The following is a 21,543-nucleotide window of genomic DNA, read 5'->3' as shown; positions in this document are numbered from 1 at the left end:
TAGTACCCTTATTCTGTAGCAAGATAGATAGAAAAGACAAAAAAATAAAAAATTGCCTTTTCGGTTTGCTTATTTTGTTGCAACTTATTAGTTGGTAGGTTATTTTTATTTTATTTTGTGTGTGTGCTGTTTACTCCATCTAGTTATACCTCACTAAAACTAAACGAAATAACAGCCTGCCTTCACAGTCGAAACACTGCAGGGGAAAATCCCTCTCGCGGTATTTCCTAGCAGCGCGGCGCGTTTCCGCTTCCTGGGTCGGGCGCGTGTTTCCTGGTCGGCTCGCTCTTCGCATTTTTTTTTTTTTATGTGTTGCCGCGAGCTGCCGTGGTAGGGATGATGATGATGGCGGAGCTGGTGCAGGGACAGGCCTCGGTGGCTCAGCCTGGAATGAAACCAGACGGCTTCGCCGACGCTTTACACCGGGCTCGACAGGTAATGCCCTTAAAACGGCGAAATGCGGTAGAATGCGGAGGTTAAGCGAGGAAGTCCTTTCGGTGTGTTGGAGGAATGTACTTTTTAGACAGCGTAACCCCCCAGCCCCTCTCGCTAGTAGCAAACACACTCCTGTGCACACACTGGGCTAGCTAACAGGCTACACACAAGGTCCAAGTGTGAAGACATGGCAATGCGTGCAGATTAAGACAACGCGGGCCAGAAGACGCCCGAAAATAAATCAAGAACAAAATGCATTTGATTTTCCCGTTGCAGAAATCGGTTGACGTAGTTATTAAACAACTTTACGACTGTTCGGCCCAGAGTTACTTTAAAAAACAAAAAAACAAAAAAAAAACACCCCAAAAAACTAAACCCAAGCAACAAACGGCAACCTGTTGTAGTGCCACAGAAGTTACAGCTAGTTAGCCGATGCCTCGGCTAGCGAGCGCCTCGGCTAAGGCTGGCCGTGTGGCCTAGTTCCGCGAAGCCTTGCAACCACCTGATTTCACGCGCACACTGCGCGAAGTTGGCTCGCGCTCGAGCTGCGTCGCCGCGTTCTTTTAAAAAAACCAAACAAACAAAAAATAAACGGTCGAGTGGCTTGTCGTGTCGGCGTAGAAACGGCGTTGTGGCTTGGCTGCTTTCTCCCCCAACTTGGTACCGGCGGTGAAGTAGTTGGTTTGCAGTGTTCGTCGGCCAACTTGGCGCAAGTTTTGTCCGACCGAAGTAATGTTTTAGCAGATTTATAGCGCGTTACGTGCGGGAGGGCGCTGACAACGTGCGTTTTCTCCTTGCGTTAGTCAGACAGCCTGACGTTATTCGGTGTTCCACAGTAGGATATTCGCTTGGTGAAACGCGATCCAGCATTAATAGCCAACGTGGCTAGCAGGCAGCTAGCTTTTTAAGTTAAAAGCTTAGAAAGTATGGCGTTAACACAGTCAGCTGAGTGAAGTGATAGAACTGATTGCGAAGACACGACACGACACGGCCATTTCGCTGTCGAGTACGTCAAAGAGAATGCATTACCTGAAAAGCGCGTTTTCGTTTCCATCAGGTTGAAACAACTGAAAGTCATGTTTTTTTCAAAAAAAAGCACTAAGCGTAAATGTTTGCTCCTGTGGGCCTTCTCAACCTTCAGAGGAGAAGAAAAATAATCACACACAACTTGTTTGTTTTAGTTGAAACAACTACGCAGAGAGCAATTCTTGCCTATATGTGTAACCGTGTCGTTAGGGTAATTTGCATCCTCTCCACCAAACATTAGGCTTAAAAAGTCTTAAGAATGTACGTTTTCATTAAGGCGTTATTAATGACGACAGTGTTCAACAAAACTACCATATGTATTTCATATTTGGTCGTTTTTGTTGAATTTTTAAATGTTAACTATAATTGTCTACCATTTCAAAACACAACCACATAAGCTTTTATGTTGAGTTGAAGAAAGGTTGGTAGTAGAAAGGCATCCTGTCAGTCCTACCTTGCTGTGAGTCCTTGTATAACATGAAAAACCAGAAGTGTGCAGTGGAGCAGTGATGTCATGCTTTTTTATTGCTGCTCTCTTGCAATTTCTGAGTTATACTTTTACTGTTTGGCTACCTGTCATGACCCAGGGCTGCCACATGTTACTCACACATCTGTTGCGAGAGTCAAAGAAAATGGCTGTCATCTTTTTCTTTGAGCTTGCCAACGTTTACTCGCAATGCATAATTGCTGTAACAGTGTACAAAAAATTGAACTCAAGTTGCCCATTGTACAAATCATTAGGAAATAAAGCTGACAAATCTGTGACTTCAAATCAGTGGGGTCAAAAGGATTTTAAAACACATTGCCTCTTTCATTTAGTGGAAGGTACATGTGCATTCCTTTCCATGCTGTTTTGACTTCAAGGTGTTTCTCTACATGATAAAGATGCTTTGTTCATTTTTGACTCGCTGGTATTGCTTTGTAAAGAGCTTCAAGGTTCTTTCCTGTCAAAATAACCAGCTTTTGATACTTGTTTCAAAAGCACCACAATCTAATAAGCATTCAGGTCCAATCTTTTCACACAATTTCTACTTCTGAGACTACCTTAGTCCCAGCAGGTAGTCCACAATAATATTTCCAAACTGGTAGATAATAAATAATTTGATATTTGCAAGAGCAGCTGAAAGGTTAGGATGGTTACCTCTACAGATTCTCTTTCCCTTCTTGAAGCTAGCAGTGGTTAATGCAATTTTGTGTTCTCAGTGGCAATGTGGTAGATCTGATATTGATATAGGCTTGCAGTATATTAAAACATGCCAGTGAACTCTTATGGCACAATTAAAGATCACCCAGCATTATTTTTGGAAAGTGTTGGATCATGTAAATGCAATGATTCCTTAAAAATCTAAGGTTTGTCACAATGTAAAGTGCTTTTATATTTGTATACAATATAAAGGCTAATTTGTTTATTGCATCTTCCTGCAATGCCATCATAACGGATTCTAGTATTGCGATGATAATTATCTGACAATATATCGTGCAACCTTTTATCTGAGGGCTGCCTCCTGTTTTCATATTCCTTCGCAGGCTTGGGGTTCCTGGGGCCATGTACAGTAGAGCAGGTCAGACATAGCCGTCCACACGTTCAGCTTTTATGAACTCTGTCGAAAGTAAAGAAGTAGCTTGTAAGGATCTCTGTGTTGTGCCAGACCAATATACTCAGACATGTCGTATAAACTGCGTTTGAGCATTTGCGTTGGTTGGTCCTAGCCAGTTCAGTATGTTGCCAATATGTCCCTGTGAGCGTGTACCTGCACTGTACCTCACTGTAATGTTGGCTTATTGTTAGGCATCTTTGGCACAAGTCTGCTACTCGGACATGTCGTATAAACTGCATTTGAGCATTCATGTTGGTTGGTCCTAATCAGGTTCATAAGTTGCCTAACCTACACACGCTCTCCTTGAAGCTGACAAGCTTGTTGCATCTCAAATGGTTATAGAGCTTCATGTGACCTGAACTGTCTGCTCTCCACCCGGCGGTGTTCCCTTACACGGAGCAAGCCCTCCAACAACCCTGCCCCGCCCCAGACCATTTTCCTCAGTAATTGTCGTAATGCCCTTCTTCATTTATGCTCACTTGGGTCCGAGGACGCCCCCGAAGCCAGCAACAAGTGGCCGGTTGTTGGCTAGAGGAATTCTGACCCACTGTTTACCTCCCCCTTCAGTGAGTCCGAGACTTTTCCCTGGCTGGCTGATTTATCCGTGTGCTCACATTGTTGGCATACCAGCCTAGCATTCCCCAGAAAGAGGGTTTAGCTGGGGGGGGGGGGGGGGGGGTACATGCTCTCGCTCGCTCTCTCCTTCCCTCTCTTTGCCTCCTATGCTCTTGTTCTCCCTCACTTCCTCTATAATTTTTTCCTGCTTTCTCTCCATCTCCTGCTTCCTCTCAGAACTGCCCCGCCTTCTCTCACACTTGCATGCACCAGGATGTTTCATGCTGCAGTGTCAACGCCCCGAAGGTGATGGAAGCCTCTAATTGGGAGGCACTAATTGGAGACATTACATTTTGATTTTTTTTTTTTTCTCCTCCTCCCAGCCTTCCCCCACCATTTTGCAAGTACGCGTCAATCGGGCGGGCAGGCAGACAGACATCTCAATTTTGTGTAATTTTCTGAAAGGCTATACTTTCCAATAGAGAAAGACAATGCAGGAAAAGAATGGAGAAGTGCTGTCTCCTTTGTGCCGGCTTTTACTTTCCAACGCCCGCCATCTGCGTTCACGAATAGCTAATTGGAGAGCGGAAGCTGTGTGATTTTTATTTTTTAAAAAAAGTTTTTTTACATTTTTTTTTTTTTTTTTTTATGAAAAGTGAGCAAACGATCACTGCCGTGCGGCCTGAAACCGGCCTCTCTCGAGTTGTCTTAGTCTTCCAACAATGCGTTTAAAAGACTCCTCATCACAGGAGCTAAGATTTGTTCTAGGACAGAATGTGCTGACAGCCACACTACTCAAAGTTTTGGCTGTCTTTGTTGCTGAAGGCAAGCACTTGTTGCGTAGAGGCAGTAGCCACGTTCTGTAGCTTTACTCAACTTGGCTCAGAGTGCGCATGAGGTTATGCTGTGGTTCACCTTCTCGTGGGCGATCGCCATGTCCTCTAATCCACCCCCTCTCTACGTTTGTGTTTCGACCTGATAAACCCAGATTGCGGCTAAGATGGGCGGAGACCAGATGCCTCATCTGAACCACTCTTCCCCTGTTGTTGACCCTTCGCTTTATGGGTATGGAGGGCAGAAACGCTCCCTAGATGAAGGAGGTAAGCTGACTCACGAAGTGTGTGTGTGTGTGTGTGTGTGTATATAAAAAATAAAAGGTGTCTGTGTGTCTAGCACACAACTAGATTTCTGATATACTGTGGCTAAACAAATCCATGCGAGCATACACCATACTTGTGTGTTTTTTTTTTTTATATATATATATATATATATATATATATATATATATATATATTAGACACGCACACGTCAGTATTTATGCCCATATTGTTTATATTTGTCCATGTAAATTACTGATTAAGATGTTTGGCCTTGTGCTTGCTGTTTAAGCTGTTTGCTTTGTGGCTTTATTGCTCTTGTTCAGTGTGGCTGACTTGTTCATATGCATCTTGATGCCAGTGGGCTATCAGAATTCAGAAACGCTCTCCCAGTGATCTCTGCAGTCTCTCTAATCTCAGAGGAGACTCATGCTACTAGGTGTCATGACCTGGAGAGACGTTCGTTTCAATCATGTGAAGTAGGGGTGGGCAATCGGTTAATATTATATCACGATTGATCTCGAAGACGTACACGATCTTTTCAAATTGTATAGTTTGACATTTTATATCCTACTTGTGTTTCCAAACTTCACATAAAACTTCGAAAGCCAGTAACAATGTGGGTCCCCGTTGCTTTCCCAAACCTGCAGAATGATTGCCTAACAGATGGCTATGCTGACTGGCAAATTATATCTTGTGTGTCCATCACATGGTCTCTTTCAGGTGTAACATATTTGAAAAACTGTTCAACATGAGCTGACAGCATGCCAGATGGAGTTGGTGCCAAAAGTGCTGTCAGTAGTCTGGCAGTGGTGACTATGCACAATCAGATATTTCTCAATCTAAAGTTAGCTAGATAACTTTTTTTGGGGGGGGGCGCAACCATCTGCACTTCTAGAGGTAGTTTGACAAATCTATTCAATCTCCTTAAAAGGAAGCATCCGAAAGAACATCTCGAGAGTGTTTGACTCGGGTCGGTACAACCCCACTCATCTGTATCTTGCAAGGTCCCGAGACACAAACAGCGTTATCGTTGACTGATGCGTTAGAATAGTTGAAAAAATATGATAAAAGCAGCAAGCAATGGAAAGAGGGGACAGGTAGTTAGTCTGCCTAAGTAACGACAGCGTGCTGTTTAAAGCTGTAGAGAATTTAAGGCACTGATGCGCACACTATGGTCTGTCAAATCACAAATTTATTTTCTGTTAACACCATTCCCCATATGTTTAGGGAATGATGACAGGATTGCTGCACAAATAGTGTATGGTGAATTTTGAGCTGTTTAAAAAAAATACATAGTAGAATGTAGTTTACCTTTTACTGCAATTTTTGTGCTCGAGTTCTGGAGTACTTCTATTAAATGGTTATTTATTGACTGCTAATTGCAACTTTTGTTTAATATTTAGAATAAAGCTTAACATTGGTATTAATGATCATTTTGAACACAGTATCTTTTAATGTGTTTTAAATGCTGCAAATGGATAAGTACATAAGCTGGATTGAATCTGGTTATTCTCCAACGTACGCGCACGTGGTGGTCAGTGCCGCTGGCTCCTGATGTCGTTCTCCCTGCCGTGAGCAGTGCTGCACAGGGGGAGCAGGGGTGCAGACGCCTGGGGGGTGGTCCATTCAGAGGAGGGGTGCAGCCTTGGCAGGTTCACTTCAGGAGGTTGGAGGAACCGAGGAATTACACCCCAGAGCATGAAGTCAATTAAGCCCCAGGCCACAGTAAAGCAGGGAGGGCAGGGTGTGGGGGTGTAGTCAGCCCTGGACTTCAGCACCTCTCACATGTGGCCCCAATCAGAGGTGCATTTCTTCAACTTTAAAGACGTACTGAGGGGGCAGGGAGATTAAAAAAAAAAAAACAAAAAACACTTAGATGTTCAAGAGGCACAGATGGGTGAAATAGTTTCAGAACGTGAGATGGTTCATGTCCATCGGTCTCAGAGCTAGGAGTGTGTGTGTGTGTGTGTGTGTGTGTAATATATATATGTGTGTGTGTGTATGCACACATGTATGTGTGTGTAATATATGTGTGTATGTATATGTATATATGTGTGTATATACACGCGCGCACACACACACACACGTATATAAAAAACACTCACACATTTACCAGTTTATTGTAAATTAAATATATTGTAGCTTGTTTGTTGTAGTGGTGTCTTTCCTTTGCTGAGGCACTCAACCTGTGAACTGGCCTGTGAACTTTTTTTTTGCTTGTGTAATCTCCCCCCCCCCCCCCCCCTCCCTAAAAATGCTACAAAACATGAAGTACAGAGTGAAGAAATCACTGTACAGGAGATTGCTCTGGGCATTGGCCTCTAGCCAGCAAAATTCATATTGGATGTTACGTGATTGGTCTTTCAGAATCCAATCACAGGTCATTAGATGTTGCTGATGAATGACTAAGCCATCGGTGGTCTGACCATGGCTGTTGATGTCGCAGGGGCTGACCTATCATTATCCAGTAGGGTCACTGATCAGAGATACTGAAGGAACATTGAATGAAACCTCAGCGTGCGGATGGTGACAATTAAATGTTAACCTGGAGAGACTCAGGGAACCATGGGTTATGGTGTGACCTGTGCAGTGCTGGCTAGTGTCAACAGGGACTGTTTGTACTTTGTATTTACACACACATGCTTGCTCACTCTCAGATACTTGTACACTTCAAATGAGCCATGCTGCTTAGAAGTAACCTTGTGTAGAAGCAGTGATTGGCAGATGTGTTATGTTCAGACTGTAAGCATAAAGCCATTATCATTTTTTAAACTCTTAGATAGAGCGTCGACATGGAATCATTCCTGTGTAATAAATTATGGGGCACTGTATGTTTACATACCTCAGGTTGGGCTTGTCTGAACATTTAGGGCTGGTTTGCTGATAAACCTGTTTAACTTGCAGTGTGAAATCATTAATATGCCTGCTGATGTTTAGTACAACTTCACCATGTCATTTATTCCTAGTTGGTCTAGAATATATCTGTAAACATTCAGACTGTTCAAATATCCATTTTTCCCCCCAGCATTTTCCTCTGTATAATGAAGATTCTTTAAATTCATTAGTTTTCATGTTCATGCGTTTGCTAGCTGATGAGAATAAACTTGTAGGACATGTTGGAATATTTCAAATAGTATAGGAATGTGAAATATCACAGAATGAAAAGAACAAATGAATACCTCTCTTTTACTTGGATCAGTTTTAATGCACCAGCTGTCGGGACCGAGTTAGGGACCTTACTTTACTGTCCGAGTACTAAACTGGTTTTCTTTCAGTACTTGAGTGTCGAAGGGGTTGTTCATGCAAAGTATTATTACTTGCCAATATTAATGTATTTTCATTTTAATTTCTCAGTCTGGTGTGGACATAGTTGCACTATTGTGAAACATGTTTTTTGCTTTTAGTTGAAAATGATTTAAAATCATGTTACTTGTTACAGGTTTTAAATAAAATTTGGTCATAGTCCTCAATGCCAAAGCGCTATTTCTGGACCTGCAGTATGCAATCAACCTCACTGCAATTATATTGTGATAGCTGCACTTAATTACTGTGGAAAGAAAATGTTCTGGAGAGCGAAGATGTTTGGTGGCAATTTGATCGGTTTTGAGTAGCATGCACGGGGCGAGGTTATTGCCAGTTAACTTCCAGTCTTCATTGCCTCTAGCTACCTGTGTTGTCGGAAGGTGTTCAAGATCAAAGGGCGTTGGAGCACTCAAATGCCGTCGCTGTGCCTGCTCCCATCACAGTCTGGAGCCTGAAATACACTCTTCATGCATACATAACACCAGGCTTTTATATAATTTCTTGGATTTTCCTAGGATTTTTGAAATGGCTGTGCTTTATTTAAATGCAATTAGAAATAGTTTGAACACAATTATAAAATGTTAATTTTTTTATTAATCCTCATACTGAGTAGGTTTTCTCAGAAGTAACATAACTCTTTTCCTGGGGACCCACTCAAGCGGAGATTTGCGCTTAGGGGAATCTGAGAAACGATGCATTTCTTTGCTTTGTGTCGGGTGGTTTACGGCAGCGCCTCTGTAAAAGGAGATGTCGGTGTATGGCAGCTTGTCCCTGAGCCGCCGACGCATGCGGTGTGACTTCCTGTGAGAGGGAGCACAGTCCCCTGTTGTCTGTAAGCCGCACTCCCTTGGTAGCAGATTTGAGGGAAGAATACATTGGGCAAAATCAGCCTCATTACACAGCAGCAATACAATAGCAATGTGCAGTTTTCTTTGTTATTGATATGTTGGAAAACATTTGTACCCATTTTTCTCCTTTTATTTTTCCCAAAGTAGGTACCCAGCTTGGTGCAATGGTACATCCAAGGTGAGTGCATAGCCAATCATAAATCTGCTTAAAATGAAGTCTATTTTTCTCACTCATTTCAAACGTATCAACATGCATTATATTCTCTTAATATCAGCCCTGTCCTAATGTGAAATGAGATGGCTTCTGCTGCAGGAGAGGGTCAAGCTGTGGAAAACTTCATTTTCCCTGCACAATAAAATTTCCAACATTCAGATGTTAAAGAAGGGGAAATTGCACCCTAGAATATCTTTTCAGGCGCGTGTTCTAGGAAGGCGTTGTCTAGACAAGGTGGTCAGTCAGGGACCTCCAAGATGCTCGCAGGATTTCGCTGCTTGTTTTGGTTGGTTGCTTTGTGACCTGCATGCTTCCCCAGCCAGGCCAGCTTAGGACAGTATTCGCCCTGCTGTCTTCACTAGTACAAACGGCCACGTGCACTCAGAGCAGCTTGTCAGGAGGGCAAAATGCACACGATTTGCTAATAGACTGGTGTTATGGTGTATGTCTGTGTGAGGGAGAGATTGGTTATAGTGTAGTGAATTACCACGTCAACTTTTAGAGCTTTTTTTCTCAGACGCAGATGCCTCTTGCTGAAGTTTCACCCAAAAGAACCATGTACAGTAAAAAAGCATTTTAAACATGCAGAGCCAGTGTGTAGTTATTAAAATATTTTATTGTTAATCACATAATCTTGTTTCATTGTGAATTTCTTATTTATTTTTTCCAGGGCTATAGTGACGGAGGACTTCAAAGTGCCTGACAAGATGGTGGGCTTCAGTAAGTGTGAAGCCAGAACCTGGCTTTTTGTCTTGCAAAATAGTTTTGTTTTGTTTTGTTTTGTTTTTTTGTTTTTTTTTAATTTGAAAGCATTTCAGCTTTTTTAAAAACTTAATTTCTTTTGCCAAGCAATCCTGAAAGTTCAGTGACTTGAATGTTCATTCAGTTTTGCAGTATTTTATTTCTAGAATAGGAAAATAGTTTTCAGGCTTTTATTGTTTATTATATACACAAAATTGTTCTTAATTTGTCTCCTTCATCTCATGTATTTTTAGTCATTGGAAGAGGTGGTGAGCAGATCACCAGAATCCAGCTGGAATCGGGCTGTAAGATCCAGATAGCAGCTGGTACGAGTCTCCCCCATACCCGCACCTACACACACCATCATGTTTATGTAAATCACAAACATGCATATAACCTCCCACGCTTTTTAAGATATGAAGTTATATCCTTTGGCTGCTGTTGAGGAGGGGTGGTCTTTTTGCTTTTTTTGTTTTGCGCTGTATGTTTGTGGTAAAATGTGTGTGCGCGCATGTGTTGCCCCTATAGATAGTGGAGGTATGGCTGACCGACCCTGCGCCCTGACGGGGAGTCCAGAGAGCATAGAGTAAGGCTAACTCTGTTTCCATGCAATCTCTGATGTCGCCCTGTGTGTGACCTCTCTGTACTAAACCCCACTGGTGTGTTTTACGGAACAATAAACCAATGTTTACAAGGGTCTTCTGTATGCATGCTTATGACCTTTGATGTGAAAGGTCATGGTTTTAATTTTGGATAGTTAAAGATGTAAATATCGAATATTGGATAACCCAAGTCTTTGTAGAAGGAACCATTGATCATTTTAGTACTAACAATTTGCAGATTTTTCTGGTTATGAAATGACCAGGATGATGCAATCAGATGTCTTAAACTTAATCTGGCTGGTTAGTTTATTTGTTTATGAACTAGGCACCTGAAAATGGCTGGTTTTGGGGAGCTTCTTAGGTAATTTTCTGACACTGGAATAAGTGTTATGGTTGGGTTGGATGAAGATGGCTTGAGTTTGCAATATATATGACTTGAATTGTAATTCTTCAGTAAACTAGAGAGACATTCATACCAATGGTACACCGGGGGGGGGGGGGGGGGTGTGTCTTTATTTAGTCTTTTTAAACTTGATGTTCTTACTTGCTTTTAATCTTTTCTTTTTTTAATAAATGGAAACCTTCACATTGGTTGGGTTTGATGCTGAGAGTATTTGGTGCTGTATCTGTAGTGCATTAATAGTAGTATTACTGAAGCATGTGGTAAATGGAAACCCTCCCTGTGCACATTTGCTTGGTTTGCTGTGCATGTGAACACCCTGTGCTGTTTAGCAAGTAGCCCCTTGGCCCCGCCCATCATGCCTCTGCTGCTTCTGTCCACCAGGCAGGCCAAACGGTTGCTCGGCCAGATCGTGGACCGCTGTCGGAACGGCCCCGGCTTCCACAGTGACATGGACGCCAACAGCGCTGTCCAAGAGATCTTGATCCCAGCCAGCAAAGTGGGTCTGGTCATTGGCAAAGGAGGGGACACTATCAAACAGCTACAGGTGCACCCACCTCTCAAACACAGAACATATTACAATAATGCATTCAAATTTGCATGCTTGGGGTGTGAGGGATTAATCATGGTCTCTTATGCTGTTATAAACATTTGTATATAAAACAATTTTAATTTCCCCTTCATTAAAATAAAACTTAATTATTTTTCTTTCTTTTTTTTTTTATTTTTTATTTTTTTATTTTTTTTTTTACATTTGATCATGCGGAGCAAAAAATGTTTGAGTTCTGTGTAAGCAGCTTTTTAATTCTGGCCTCGCATGTGTGTCTGTTGTGTGTACTCCAGGAGAGAACAGGGGTGAAGATGATCATGATTCAGGATGGTCCCATGCCCACAGGAGCAGACAAGCCCCTCAGGATCACTGGGGACCCCTACAAAGTGCAGGTGGGGTGCCTCCATCTGCCATTACCCCCATGAAAAATTTAGACTATTTAACCCACAAGAAGGATTTGGTGGCGAGTGTTTTCTGTTGCTTCGCGGCTAAGGTGTGTGTGTGTGTGTGTGTGTGTGTGTGTGTGTGTGTGTGTGTGTGTCTTGTAGCAAGCGCGGGAGCTTGTAGTGGAGATCATTCGGGAGAAGGACCAGGGGGACTTCAGGACTGGCCGGGGTGACTTTGGCTCCAGGCTGGGTGGAAGCAGTGTGGATGTGAGTACGCATGCACACACACTTGAGAAGTCGTTAAATAGGTTTATTCCAATACCTTTTCTAAACAGCACTACTGGCCTTAGTTGGGGATGTGTGTAGCATCTTGCTTGGTCGTTTTTCTTGCCAGCCGTTTTGATGTGCCGTCTCTGAGCAGGTGGCTGTGCCGAGGTTTGCAGTGGGCATCGTCATTGGCAGAAACGGTGAGATGATCAAGAAGATCCAGAATGATGCTGGCGTGAGGATCCAGTTCAAGCCAGGTCAGTGTGTTGCTCCGAACACCAAGATGCTGTCGGGCTGGCAGTTCTGACTTTCCCTGACTAGGGCCAGGTACCAAAATCCACTACCAGTATGGCACCAGTATGACACTCTGGTATCTACTGGTATCCCTCTTAAAGGGATAGTTCAGCAAAAAATAAAACTTACCACAGATGCAATCCATCAGCCAAGACATGCCTAGAGTCCAAATTTTGCTTCTTTAGTTTAGAATAAAATCTGCTAAAGTTGCTCACACTGGAAGTCAACAGCAAGTATAATGGCCTTTGAAATTAAGTCCACGAATGTCTCTCGGCCTGCTAAAAACTCCCTATAGTGATGTTTTCATTCACTTTTATGGTTGTCATACTGCATCCTGAAACACACTGACTAGTCAGTGTGCAGTTTGAATGAGTTGAGAGAAGTTTGTGGGCATGTATGTTCAGCTGTTTTTGTTGACGACTTCCAGTGTAGCAATGTTACCAGTTTTAGTTCTAAACTAAAGAAGTAAAATTTGGTCAATAAACATGTTGAGTGACAGTATCTGGGGTAAGTAGAAAATCGCATACTCTCCCCCCCCCCCCCCACTCGTGTGTCCCATTACTAGTTCATATCACACTTGCTCTGTTTGCAGCAGAAGCCTACTGTAGTTAGTGCCTCAAACACAGTTCTAATAAACATTTGTTTATTGAATGTGGTTGATGTTCTTTTCAAAAGTACCAGTTTGGGCTCCATTTAGTTACTTTTACAACATTGCCAGTATCGTTTTAGCACCAGTCTTGGGGGGGAACCCAAACAATGCCTAGACTGGCCCTGACTGGCATCTGGAGGTGCTTTTGCTTGTCTCAATGGATGCTTGTTAATTGCAGCCTTAAACCCTATTCAGATGGGATTAAGTTTACATGGGCTCCTGGGGTAATTTCTTATTCTCCCACCCTTCGCTGTCTGGAACAGCTATGTCGGTGTTCTGGTCCGCACTCCTCTTACAGACCCAATTACCTACTGCTGCTTGCCAAACTTGGAGGTCGTGTGATGACTGTAGTCCCATGAGGATACACTTTAACTTTTTTTTTTTTTTTTCCTCTTCCCCCTTCTGTAAACTCATGGTGTGTATACCAGTGACACATCCCTCCACCAGCTTCACAAAACAACAAATGGATGCTTCTGAAGCATCTCTCGACCACTGACTTGGTGTGGGTGGTAAAACCTCGACCACACACTGCCTGGGAGAGCATCGCCAGGAGGGGAAAGCAAATTAACTCAGACAATATTATAATGGCAACTACAGGTGTACTTTATTTTCACAAATGCATAATGTGTACTTTTAGTTTTCTAAAATGAATTAATGGCTGCTTGGGTGCCATGATGTGGATGGACCATGACCACGCAAACATTTGGGTTCATGGAAGATACAACCCAAACTGTGGTGGCTTGACTTCAGGAGCTATTGTGCTGCAACATTTCTGTGCGTGTGTGCGCGCGTACAAATCCCAGTAGGCCCTGGCTGATTGTGTGTGTGTGTGTCTGTCTCTCCCCAGATGACGGAATCAGTCCGGATCGGATTGCACAGGTGATGGGTCAGCCAGACAGGTGTCAGCACGCAGTGCACCTCATCAACGAGCTGGTGCACACAGCACAGGTGCGTGTGTCCCCCTGGCGGGCAGCAGCGGGCATGTGGGAGTAGGGTTACCAGCCCGCTCAGTGGGAGGACTGGGGCCGATCATCTCTGAAGCAGCGCTCCCATCTCGGCTCTGTGCCTTTATTAGCATAATGGGTTTATTCTAATTCTAGTAGGGGTTTTTGTAGAAGGCTTATGTCTGGTGTTAGGACTATTCCATTTTGATGATGTATTTTGATTATCTGGTTTTTTTTTTTCTTTAAGGATCATTTGTTTAGAAATGCTGTTTTATGTGAAATGTCTTTTATTCTCTGTGGAATCTCCGTGCTCCCTCAGACTGAAAAGAAAAGAGTGAAATTTAGCTTTTTTTCTGTGCTGGGTTTGTGTTCTCCCCTCAGGAGCGGGATGGTTTTGGGGGTGCAGCTGGAGCTCGTGGGCGAGGCCGAGGTCGCAGCGATTGGAACATGGGCGCCCCAGGAGGAATACAAGAAGTGACCTACACGATACCAGCAGACAAGTGTGGTCTTGTGATCGGCAAAGGTAGTGCTTCCTGTGCCTCTCTTATAAGCATGGAAAGTTGGCAAATTCTTTTAATCACCACCAGTTAGTGATTAACCGCTAATTGACAGAAACATCACCCGTGGGACCCACAGTACAAAACTGTCTGTGCAACCTTCCTTTTAACCACATGCTTTGTGTTTTTGTTTCACTAGCAAACTAAACACTTGATCCATCTTTTCTAATCCACTTGACCTTTGTAATTTGCGATGGCATGCTGCTGATCAGGTTATTTTGGGCTATGAAAACCACCACCCTAGGCAGTTCTTATTGCACCAAACGTACCTTTTTTATTTCAGGATTAAATGATAACCCTTCAGGGCCCCTTTAATATGCACTGGCGTTGGATTTTAGAGAGGTAAATAATCCGACTACCTTGATGCCATCTGACCGTCGAACGAGGCCATGTAGAGGGACTGTGTGACGGAGACCCTCATCAGAAGGTTAAACGCAATGCTCTGCCAAGGAGATGGCTCTTTGGTCCAGTGGTCAGAGCTCATGTTCACCTCCCGTCAGACCTGCGTTTGAGTCCCAGGTTGGGACTGAGATATGTGAAGTGGAATTAATTACTGTATTCATTGTAAACTGACATCGGTCATGCAGGTGATCTTTAATCAGCATTCGTTTAGTTCCATAACATCATCTGTTTATTTATAGAATTAGCTTATTGAATGTTGATGCTGCTTCATTATCAGCTATCTAAGAGCTTCCAAATACATGCTTTTGCCTCCTGGTAGTGTACTTTCACATAATGCATTTGTTTGAAAATTTGTTTTTAAAATTACCCTCCCTCCCAGTCCATTATTCCAAGGAGGTCTTAATTTCCAACGTGTTAAGTTCTCCACTCTGAATTGCGTACTTCATTGTTCTGGCTAAGTGCTTCACTGGGGCGTCTTTTCACTCAGCGTTTAAGACCACCAGCAAAACTCTCTCACGCCATTTAAGACCCCCCCCTCCCCCCTTGCCGCTTTATAACTAAGCTCGTCCCATGTAAAGAGCAGGGCGCTGGCTAGTCCCAGGCTCTGCCCACCAGCTGAATGCCCAATCTCTTTCTCCCTCTCTCTGGTGCGCCTGGAGAGCTAATAATGGCTTCATTATTGCAGAAGTTCAATTTGTTTGACAATAGCTTGCTGGCTCATGTCCAGTCCATCGGCCCTGACGAGGACCCCGCACAGGCGGGGGTGGTGTCAAGAAGTGTTTTCAGTCTGGGGTCGGGCCAGGTCAAGCAAGCGTCACCCTGAAGTGAACAAACGTGTAATTGATTTTGGGGACATCCCTTCGCCCCCTTGCCCCCACCTACTCACAATAAGCTTATAAAGGCTCTTGTGACTGAGCAGAGGGCCATTTATACACCCCCACCTCTCTACCCTGTCCACCACCGTCATGCCTTCATAGAGGGGCGAAAAGAAGCAGGCTTGGGGGGGGGGGGGGGTGCTCTCATTTCTTGCTCCATTTCCACTGCTGAGATGGCAGTTCCTCCTTGACCAGATGAGGACTGCCCTGTGTTTGTCCTTTGGCGTGACTGTTGTCTTACCGTGTGTGCAACCCGCTGTCAGCCGTAGTATGAGCGGCACTCGGTGTGTTGAGATCTAATGGCAGATGCGGGTCCTCAAGCTGTTTTGCTGTGGACTGCAGTGATGTGAGCCACATCTTGAGGCGAATTATTTAAGGAACTTTCCTTCACTTTGAGAGTGAAACAGGAGTGCACATTTTGCAGTTATTTAAAAGTAAAACAGCTTGTCTCAGTTTTGGCCACTACAAAAGTTCCCAGTTGTATCCTGAGTGTCCGTGTCCTCATTAGGTGGAGAGACTATTAAGAACATCAACCAGCAGTCAGGCGCTCACGTGGAGCTCCAGAGGAACCCTCCACCCAACACCGACCCCAATGTGCGCATCTTCACCATCAGGGGTACCCCGCAGCAGATGGAGGTGGCCCGACAGCTGATTGATGAGAAGATCGGGGTAAGTGACTTGGATTCACTGACCCCTGATGATCACCTCTGCTCGTGACATTGCGGCAAACCACGCGTTATTCCTTGTGGTCCCTTTTTGTTTTTTATGATGTTTGACTAGTGTCTGTCTGAATGTGTGCAGTGGCTCAAATGCGAAGGCTTGAGTTTTTTTTTAAACTCATTGAGAAATGAATTGTGGTGCTGAACTGATGTATAGCCAAGTGTCGGTGTACCATGTTGAGTGGTTGGTGTGTGGCTGAATAAATCGGAGCTGGCATTCTTGGACACAACACTGAGGAAACAGGTTCTGCCTCAGGGGGAGGTGTGTGTGTGTGTGTGTGTGTGTGTGTGTGTGTGTGTGTGTGTGTGTGTGTGTGTGTGTGTGTGTGTGTGTGTGTGTGTGTGTGTGTGTGTGTGTGTGTGTGTGTGTGTGTGTGTGTGTGTGTGTGTGTGTGTGTGTGTGTGTGTGTGTGTGAGTAAGAGTAAGATGGTTCCCTGATTTCAAGGGAAGAACAAAAAATGACCTTAACTGTCAGGGAGGAGGGGATCAATATCTTGGTGAGTTGGATACAACCAGTTAACACATCCGAAAGCTTTGGCCTGCTGCTGGTTCTGGTTCTGGCCTTTGTTTCGAGGTGCACACCCACCATGGGGATTCCCGGAGCTGTGCATCCTGCCCTGTCATCAATCAGCCCTGCAGGGCTTAATAGCGGTGTGTGTGTGGTTAAGTGAGGGAGACCTTTCACCCCACCCAGTTCTCACTCCTCCGTTCTCTCGGCTCAGGTCTCTGGAATGGGCGGCAGCAGCAGTTTTGGGCTGAGCCCCTTCACCCAGGGCCCCGCCACTGCGCACCAGAAGTGAGTGGCCACTTTTCTGTTCATAAACCACGTTGCTTTCCTCTTTGGCTCATGATTTGGATCTGGTTTAAGGGCCGAAACTTTGTTCTGCTCAAAAATATGCTGAATGTTGTTGGTTTTTGTGTTTCCCCTGTGTCTGATAGTGGACCACAAACGTTTATGACTGGAGGTTGGGGCACCACATACCAGACATGGCAGACCCAGACACAGCAGGACCTCAGTGAGTACTCCTCTGTGCACTCCACATGCTGCTCTCCCTCTGCATCTAATGCCTTACCCCATAGCACCCATCCAGGATGCTTCCTGGCAATCTTTCCTTTTGATATTTTTCCTTTACAGTTTTACTGGTCTACTATGCCTGATCCATCTTTTATCTCGTCATTTAAAAGGCAAAATTCTGTAGTCCATCAATATGTATTAACTTTAAGGGCTGAAGAAGTGGTTATGCAATATGATTTTTGCGTTCTGTTTAATTCAGGATCTCCATGCCTTATACAAGCGTAGAAGGGATCCGAGTGTATCCAGTGTGCAGGTGTCTGTTCGTGTGAATGGCAGACGAGCAGAGGAACACCCTGTTGCTGTGCACTGTACCACTTGTTGCTCACTGTTTTATCTGTCTGGTTTCAGGTCACAGCGGGTCACAGACAGGACAGATGGATTATTCCAAGGCATGGGAGCAGTATTATAAAAAACTGGGTAAGTATTCCACTAGAGGGCGCTCTACAACGTACTCTTCTTAGTTCCAGATTTATAAATAAGAAGGGTTTAGGGTTAACTTGTAGTTTGTGATTCACTTCGGGGTTGGTCTGGAGGTGAAATTTTGACACTTGCAGCACTTCAGAGTTGCTTAATTTTATTGTTGCAATAATTTTTAGCAATTGCCTTGTTCATGTAAATGTCCTCAAATATATAATGCTGATATCCTGCACCTGTATGCCTGTGTATGCCTGTGTCTTTGTGATCAGGTCAGCAGAGCCAAGCTCAGAACACTGGTCCTGACTACAGCAAAGCATGGGAAGATTATTATAAGAAACAGAGTAAGCTTTTACTTTGCAATTACTTTGGAGCGTATGCAGTCCTAGTATGAAGTCTCGCATGGTTTATTTTCTTGCTGTCTCAGGTCAGGCTGCAGGTCCTGCATCCCAGCAGAGCTCCCCTCCAGACTACAGTGCTGCATGGGTGGAGTATTACAGACAGCAGGGAGCTTACTACGGTCAGGGCTCACAGCAGACGCAGGCTCCAGGCCTTCAGGTACGTACACACGTGCACATACACGTTTTCCTGTTGTTTGATATCAGCATTTCAATGCAGCAGAGTGGAAAGCAGAAACAATTGTTGTACTCAGTAATGTCCTACAGTGGTCTAGGAGGACCTTTTATATTTCAGGAATTGTCTGTCTTCTGTCTTGTAGGATCATTAGAGTGGATTCCCTTTAGTTGAAGATTTTTGAATGATTGAGAAGATGAAACAAACAAAACCTTTTGTAACAGAGGTTTCTAGATTTGCAACGCCTTGAAGACTTTTACTTTTTTCTTAGTGAGAAACACTAGCTGTAGAATGACTTGTACAATTTAAAACAGAAGAAAAGAAATTTCTAAATCAGGAACGTAAAATTGTTACTAAATACTTGTGTACACCATTATTTGAATGAACAATTTCCGGGAACCTTTTCGGACAACAGATGTTTTTGTTTTCTATTCTTCCTTTTTAATTCAAGTGAAATCGCCAAAAGGAACCCCGGAATTGTAACATTTCAGCAATCGCAATATAATCTATTTTTTTCTAGTTCTGTTGCAATAAAATCGTAATTATAGGCTTAGCAGTCTTGAATAACTTTTGTTGTTTTTGTCATGAAATGTTTTAAGAATGTGTGAAAAATGTTTTCTTTTCCTTTTACATAGAGCAATTTTAATTCAGTGAGAAACTGTGATGTTTTGTTACAGGAAAAATGTTTTGTTTTTTTGTTTTTTTTTTGGTTTTTTGTTTTTTACAAAATGAGTGATGTTGGCAACTGGCAGTCAATTCCTAATTTAATTCCTCTTGTTTTGTATTGTTTTTCATTGTCATTTTATTGTACTCTGGTTTAAAAAGGTGCAATATCTTATTTCATATTTGAAACAAAGATGGATTTCTTTATTTTGACAGATGTTTAACTTGTAGTTCTTAGGGGTTGGTTTTTTTTTAGGTGTTTGGAAATAATTTTTTATTACCTTGATCTGATGTGGGAATAAGGGGGTCTTGCATATTGTGAGTTTATTGCCTTTGCTATCTTGTAAAACTATGTATGTACACTCAGATACTTGACTAAATACTTTATTTAAATATATATAATTAAATCAAAGAAGTTATTTCCTTTATTGAGTCATTTTTGCAGGAAAACTGTCCCTGTTCTGTTTTCATATTGAAATTTTTTTTCAAAAGTTGTGAATGTGTAATTTGAAATTTGATGTTGCATCTTGATGTATGGACAAAAAAACGATGGTTTTATGTATGTTCTGTACCTACACCATTCAAGACTGCTAAGCCTTCAGATCCTGTCTGTGTATTAATTGTAGATTTTTATATTCTAAGTATTAAGATCAAAGTTGTCTTATTTGGTACCACCCAGCATATCCCCATTGCCCCACCAGTACACACTGTGGACTTACACGTAGTCCGATGCTAATAACTTTTTAAGTATTTTTTTTTTCTTTCTACTGTGTGATCTAATATATGTATGAATGATTGATTAGTTACGAATTGAATCTAGTATTAACTTCACTGCTTAATGAAAAGGGATATTATAATTTCAAATGTTTAATTTTAGTGGTTTTTTTTTTTTTCTTCTTGTGTACAGGTAACCGTGTATTAAAAATATCAAAAGACTACTTTTTGTGTTTTTTCTTTATTTTATCGTTTTAGTTCTTTTCTTTGGTTTTCTGTAACACATTCCCGTTTTAGATCTTCACTTGAACGCCCATATATACCCGAAACTGGACACTACCCATCTTTAACTCTTGGGAGATGACTTTATATGTGTAATGCATCGCTTTGTATCATTTGTGTTGTGTATAGAAAAATTATATTTTCTATGATACTTTATAACCTTTAACAGCTGAAATAAATGGGACGCAAGTAAGATGTAGAGTTCATTTATGTTCATTCATGTAGTCAAACAGTTATGTGAAACATTTTTTCCACGGACACGTCACGCCTGTGATCTGAAATGTACACTTACGTAATTAATGAGACTACATTCAAATTACTGTCTCGGGACTTTTGTAACGTAATTTTTCAATTACTTTCGTATACACTCCGTTTAGATCGGTGTATGGTCTAGCAGATTTGTCTTAAAGAGGAAAAGAGTGGTTTGTTGGTGTGTGTTCACGTTGGTGATACAAGAACATTAATTTGAAGCCTTATGAACTTGTCAAAGTCCAATTAAATGTTAATGCAGATCGTTCGAAAAGAAGAGAAAAAAAGTGATTGTCGTTAGTCGGGGAAGTTTATGATGGACTGGCTGATAACGTTGGTTGTAGGCGCAATAATATGTAGCCTAGTTTAACAACGGGGAAAGTAGCCATTTGTGTGTCAGTTAATATATTGCTTTACTGCATAGACTTGCGCACGGTGGTGCTCTCCTGCCTTCCGGAGCCCGTGTGTGCACATTTTAAATAGTTGTGGTTTTTTTTATTTTATGTATTCACGTGTACACATGTAGGATCTGTTGGAACTACAACGGCATTTTGTTTCTTTAAAACGTTCGCAGAAGAGCATGGTATGTCTGTGCGCTGCGTCTACGGCAAGGCGTTTCAAGTTATCTACTAGACGAATAGGGTACACCATAAACGATTTAGGTGTCTTTTAAATGTATCGCATCAGTTTCGTATACTTTTATGCAAATGCATAACTGATCTTTCTCTTGTTTTGACTTTTTTTTTTTTTTTTTTTTTTTTTTTTAACCACTGCTGGTTTAATGTTGTCGAGCACTGCCCACTTCGTTTGAAACGTCCCTGTAGACTCTGCAACGCAGGGTGTGTAATTTTCTGACGTCTCTGGGCATTGTCATTGAAAATATTTACACGCAACAGGGGGCTTCTCTGCCAGGGAAGCAACCCTTGCTGCCCCCGTCTCTGTCCCCCGTCGGCCATCTGCAGCTGTTCCCAAATTCAGGCCTTGATTTTCGTCCTCCTCTCTTTTAATGTTACGCCCCTGCGCGAGGTGTGCGCACGCCTGTGAAATAAATCCACGGAGAATTCCGCGTGCCTCATTTGTTTTAATCACGTTTAAGGAGTGGATGAA

At 42.7% G+C, this 21,543-nt stretch overlaps 1 protein-coding gene across 2 annotated transcripts; it reads left to right on the top strand.

The window, feature by feature from the left end:
* The first annotated feature begins 283 nt into the window (after positions 1 to 283).
* On the top strand, positions 284 to 20,380 carry fubp3 (far upstream element (FUSE) binding protein 3). 2 transcript variants are annotated; one of them, XM_027025798.3, is made up of 19 exons: positions 284 to 435; positions 4,603 to 4,714; positions 9,013 to 9,043; positions 9,750 to 9,799; positions 10,075 to 10,146; positions 10,349 to 10,406; positions 11,207 to 11,369; positions 11,666 to 11,764; positions 11,921 to 12,025; positions 12,180 to 12,282; positions 13,816 to 13,916; positions 14,294 to 14,435; positions 16,255 to 16,415; positions 17,189 to 17,262; positions 17,406 to 17,482; positions 17,890 to 17,958; positions 18,228 to 18,299; positions 18,383 to 18,513; positions 18,674 to 20,380. In XM_027025798.3, exons 1-19 carry the CDS (start codon positions 337 to 339, stop codon positions 18,680 to 18,682), a joined length of 1,728 nt encoding a protein of 575 aa, XP_026881599.1. In that variant the 5' UTR covers positions 284 to 336; the 3' UTR covers positions 18,683 to 20,380. The 2 variants fall into 2 exon arrangements, with proteins under 2 accessions (XP_026881599.1, XP_026881590.1); XM_027025789.3 differs by having other exon boundaries at positions 9,010 to 9,043.
* Positions 20,381 to 21,543: the final 1,163 nt, after the last annotated feature.

Source organism: Electrophorus electricus, chromosome 8 (assembly GCF_041902795.1).
Source record: "Electrophorus electricus isolate QZ-2024a chromosome 8, ASM4190279v1, whole genome shotgun sequence".
In the NCBI taxonomy this organism is placed as follows: domain Eukaryota; kingdom Metazoa; phylum Chordata; class Actinopteri; order Gymnotiformes; family Gymnotidae; genus Electrophorus; species Electrophorus electricus.
Note: the sequence above shows the minus strand (reverse complement) of the source record. Positions and strands in the feature narration are given on the sequence as shown.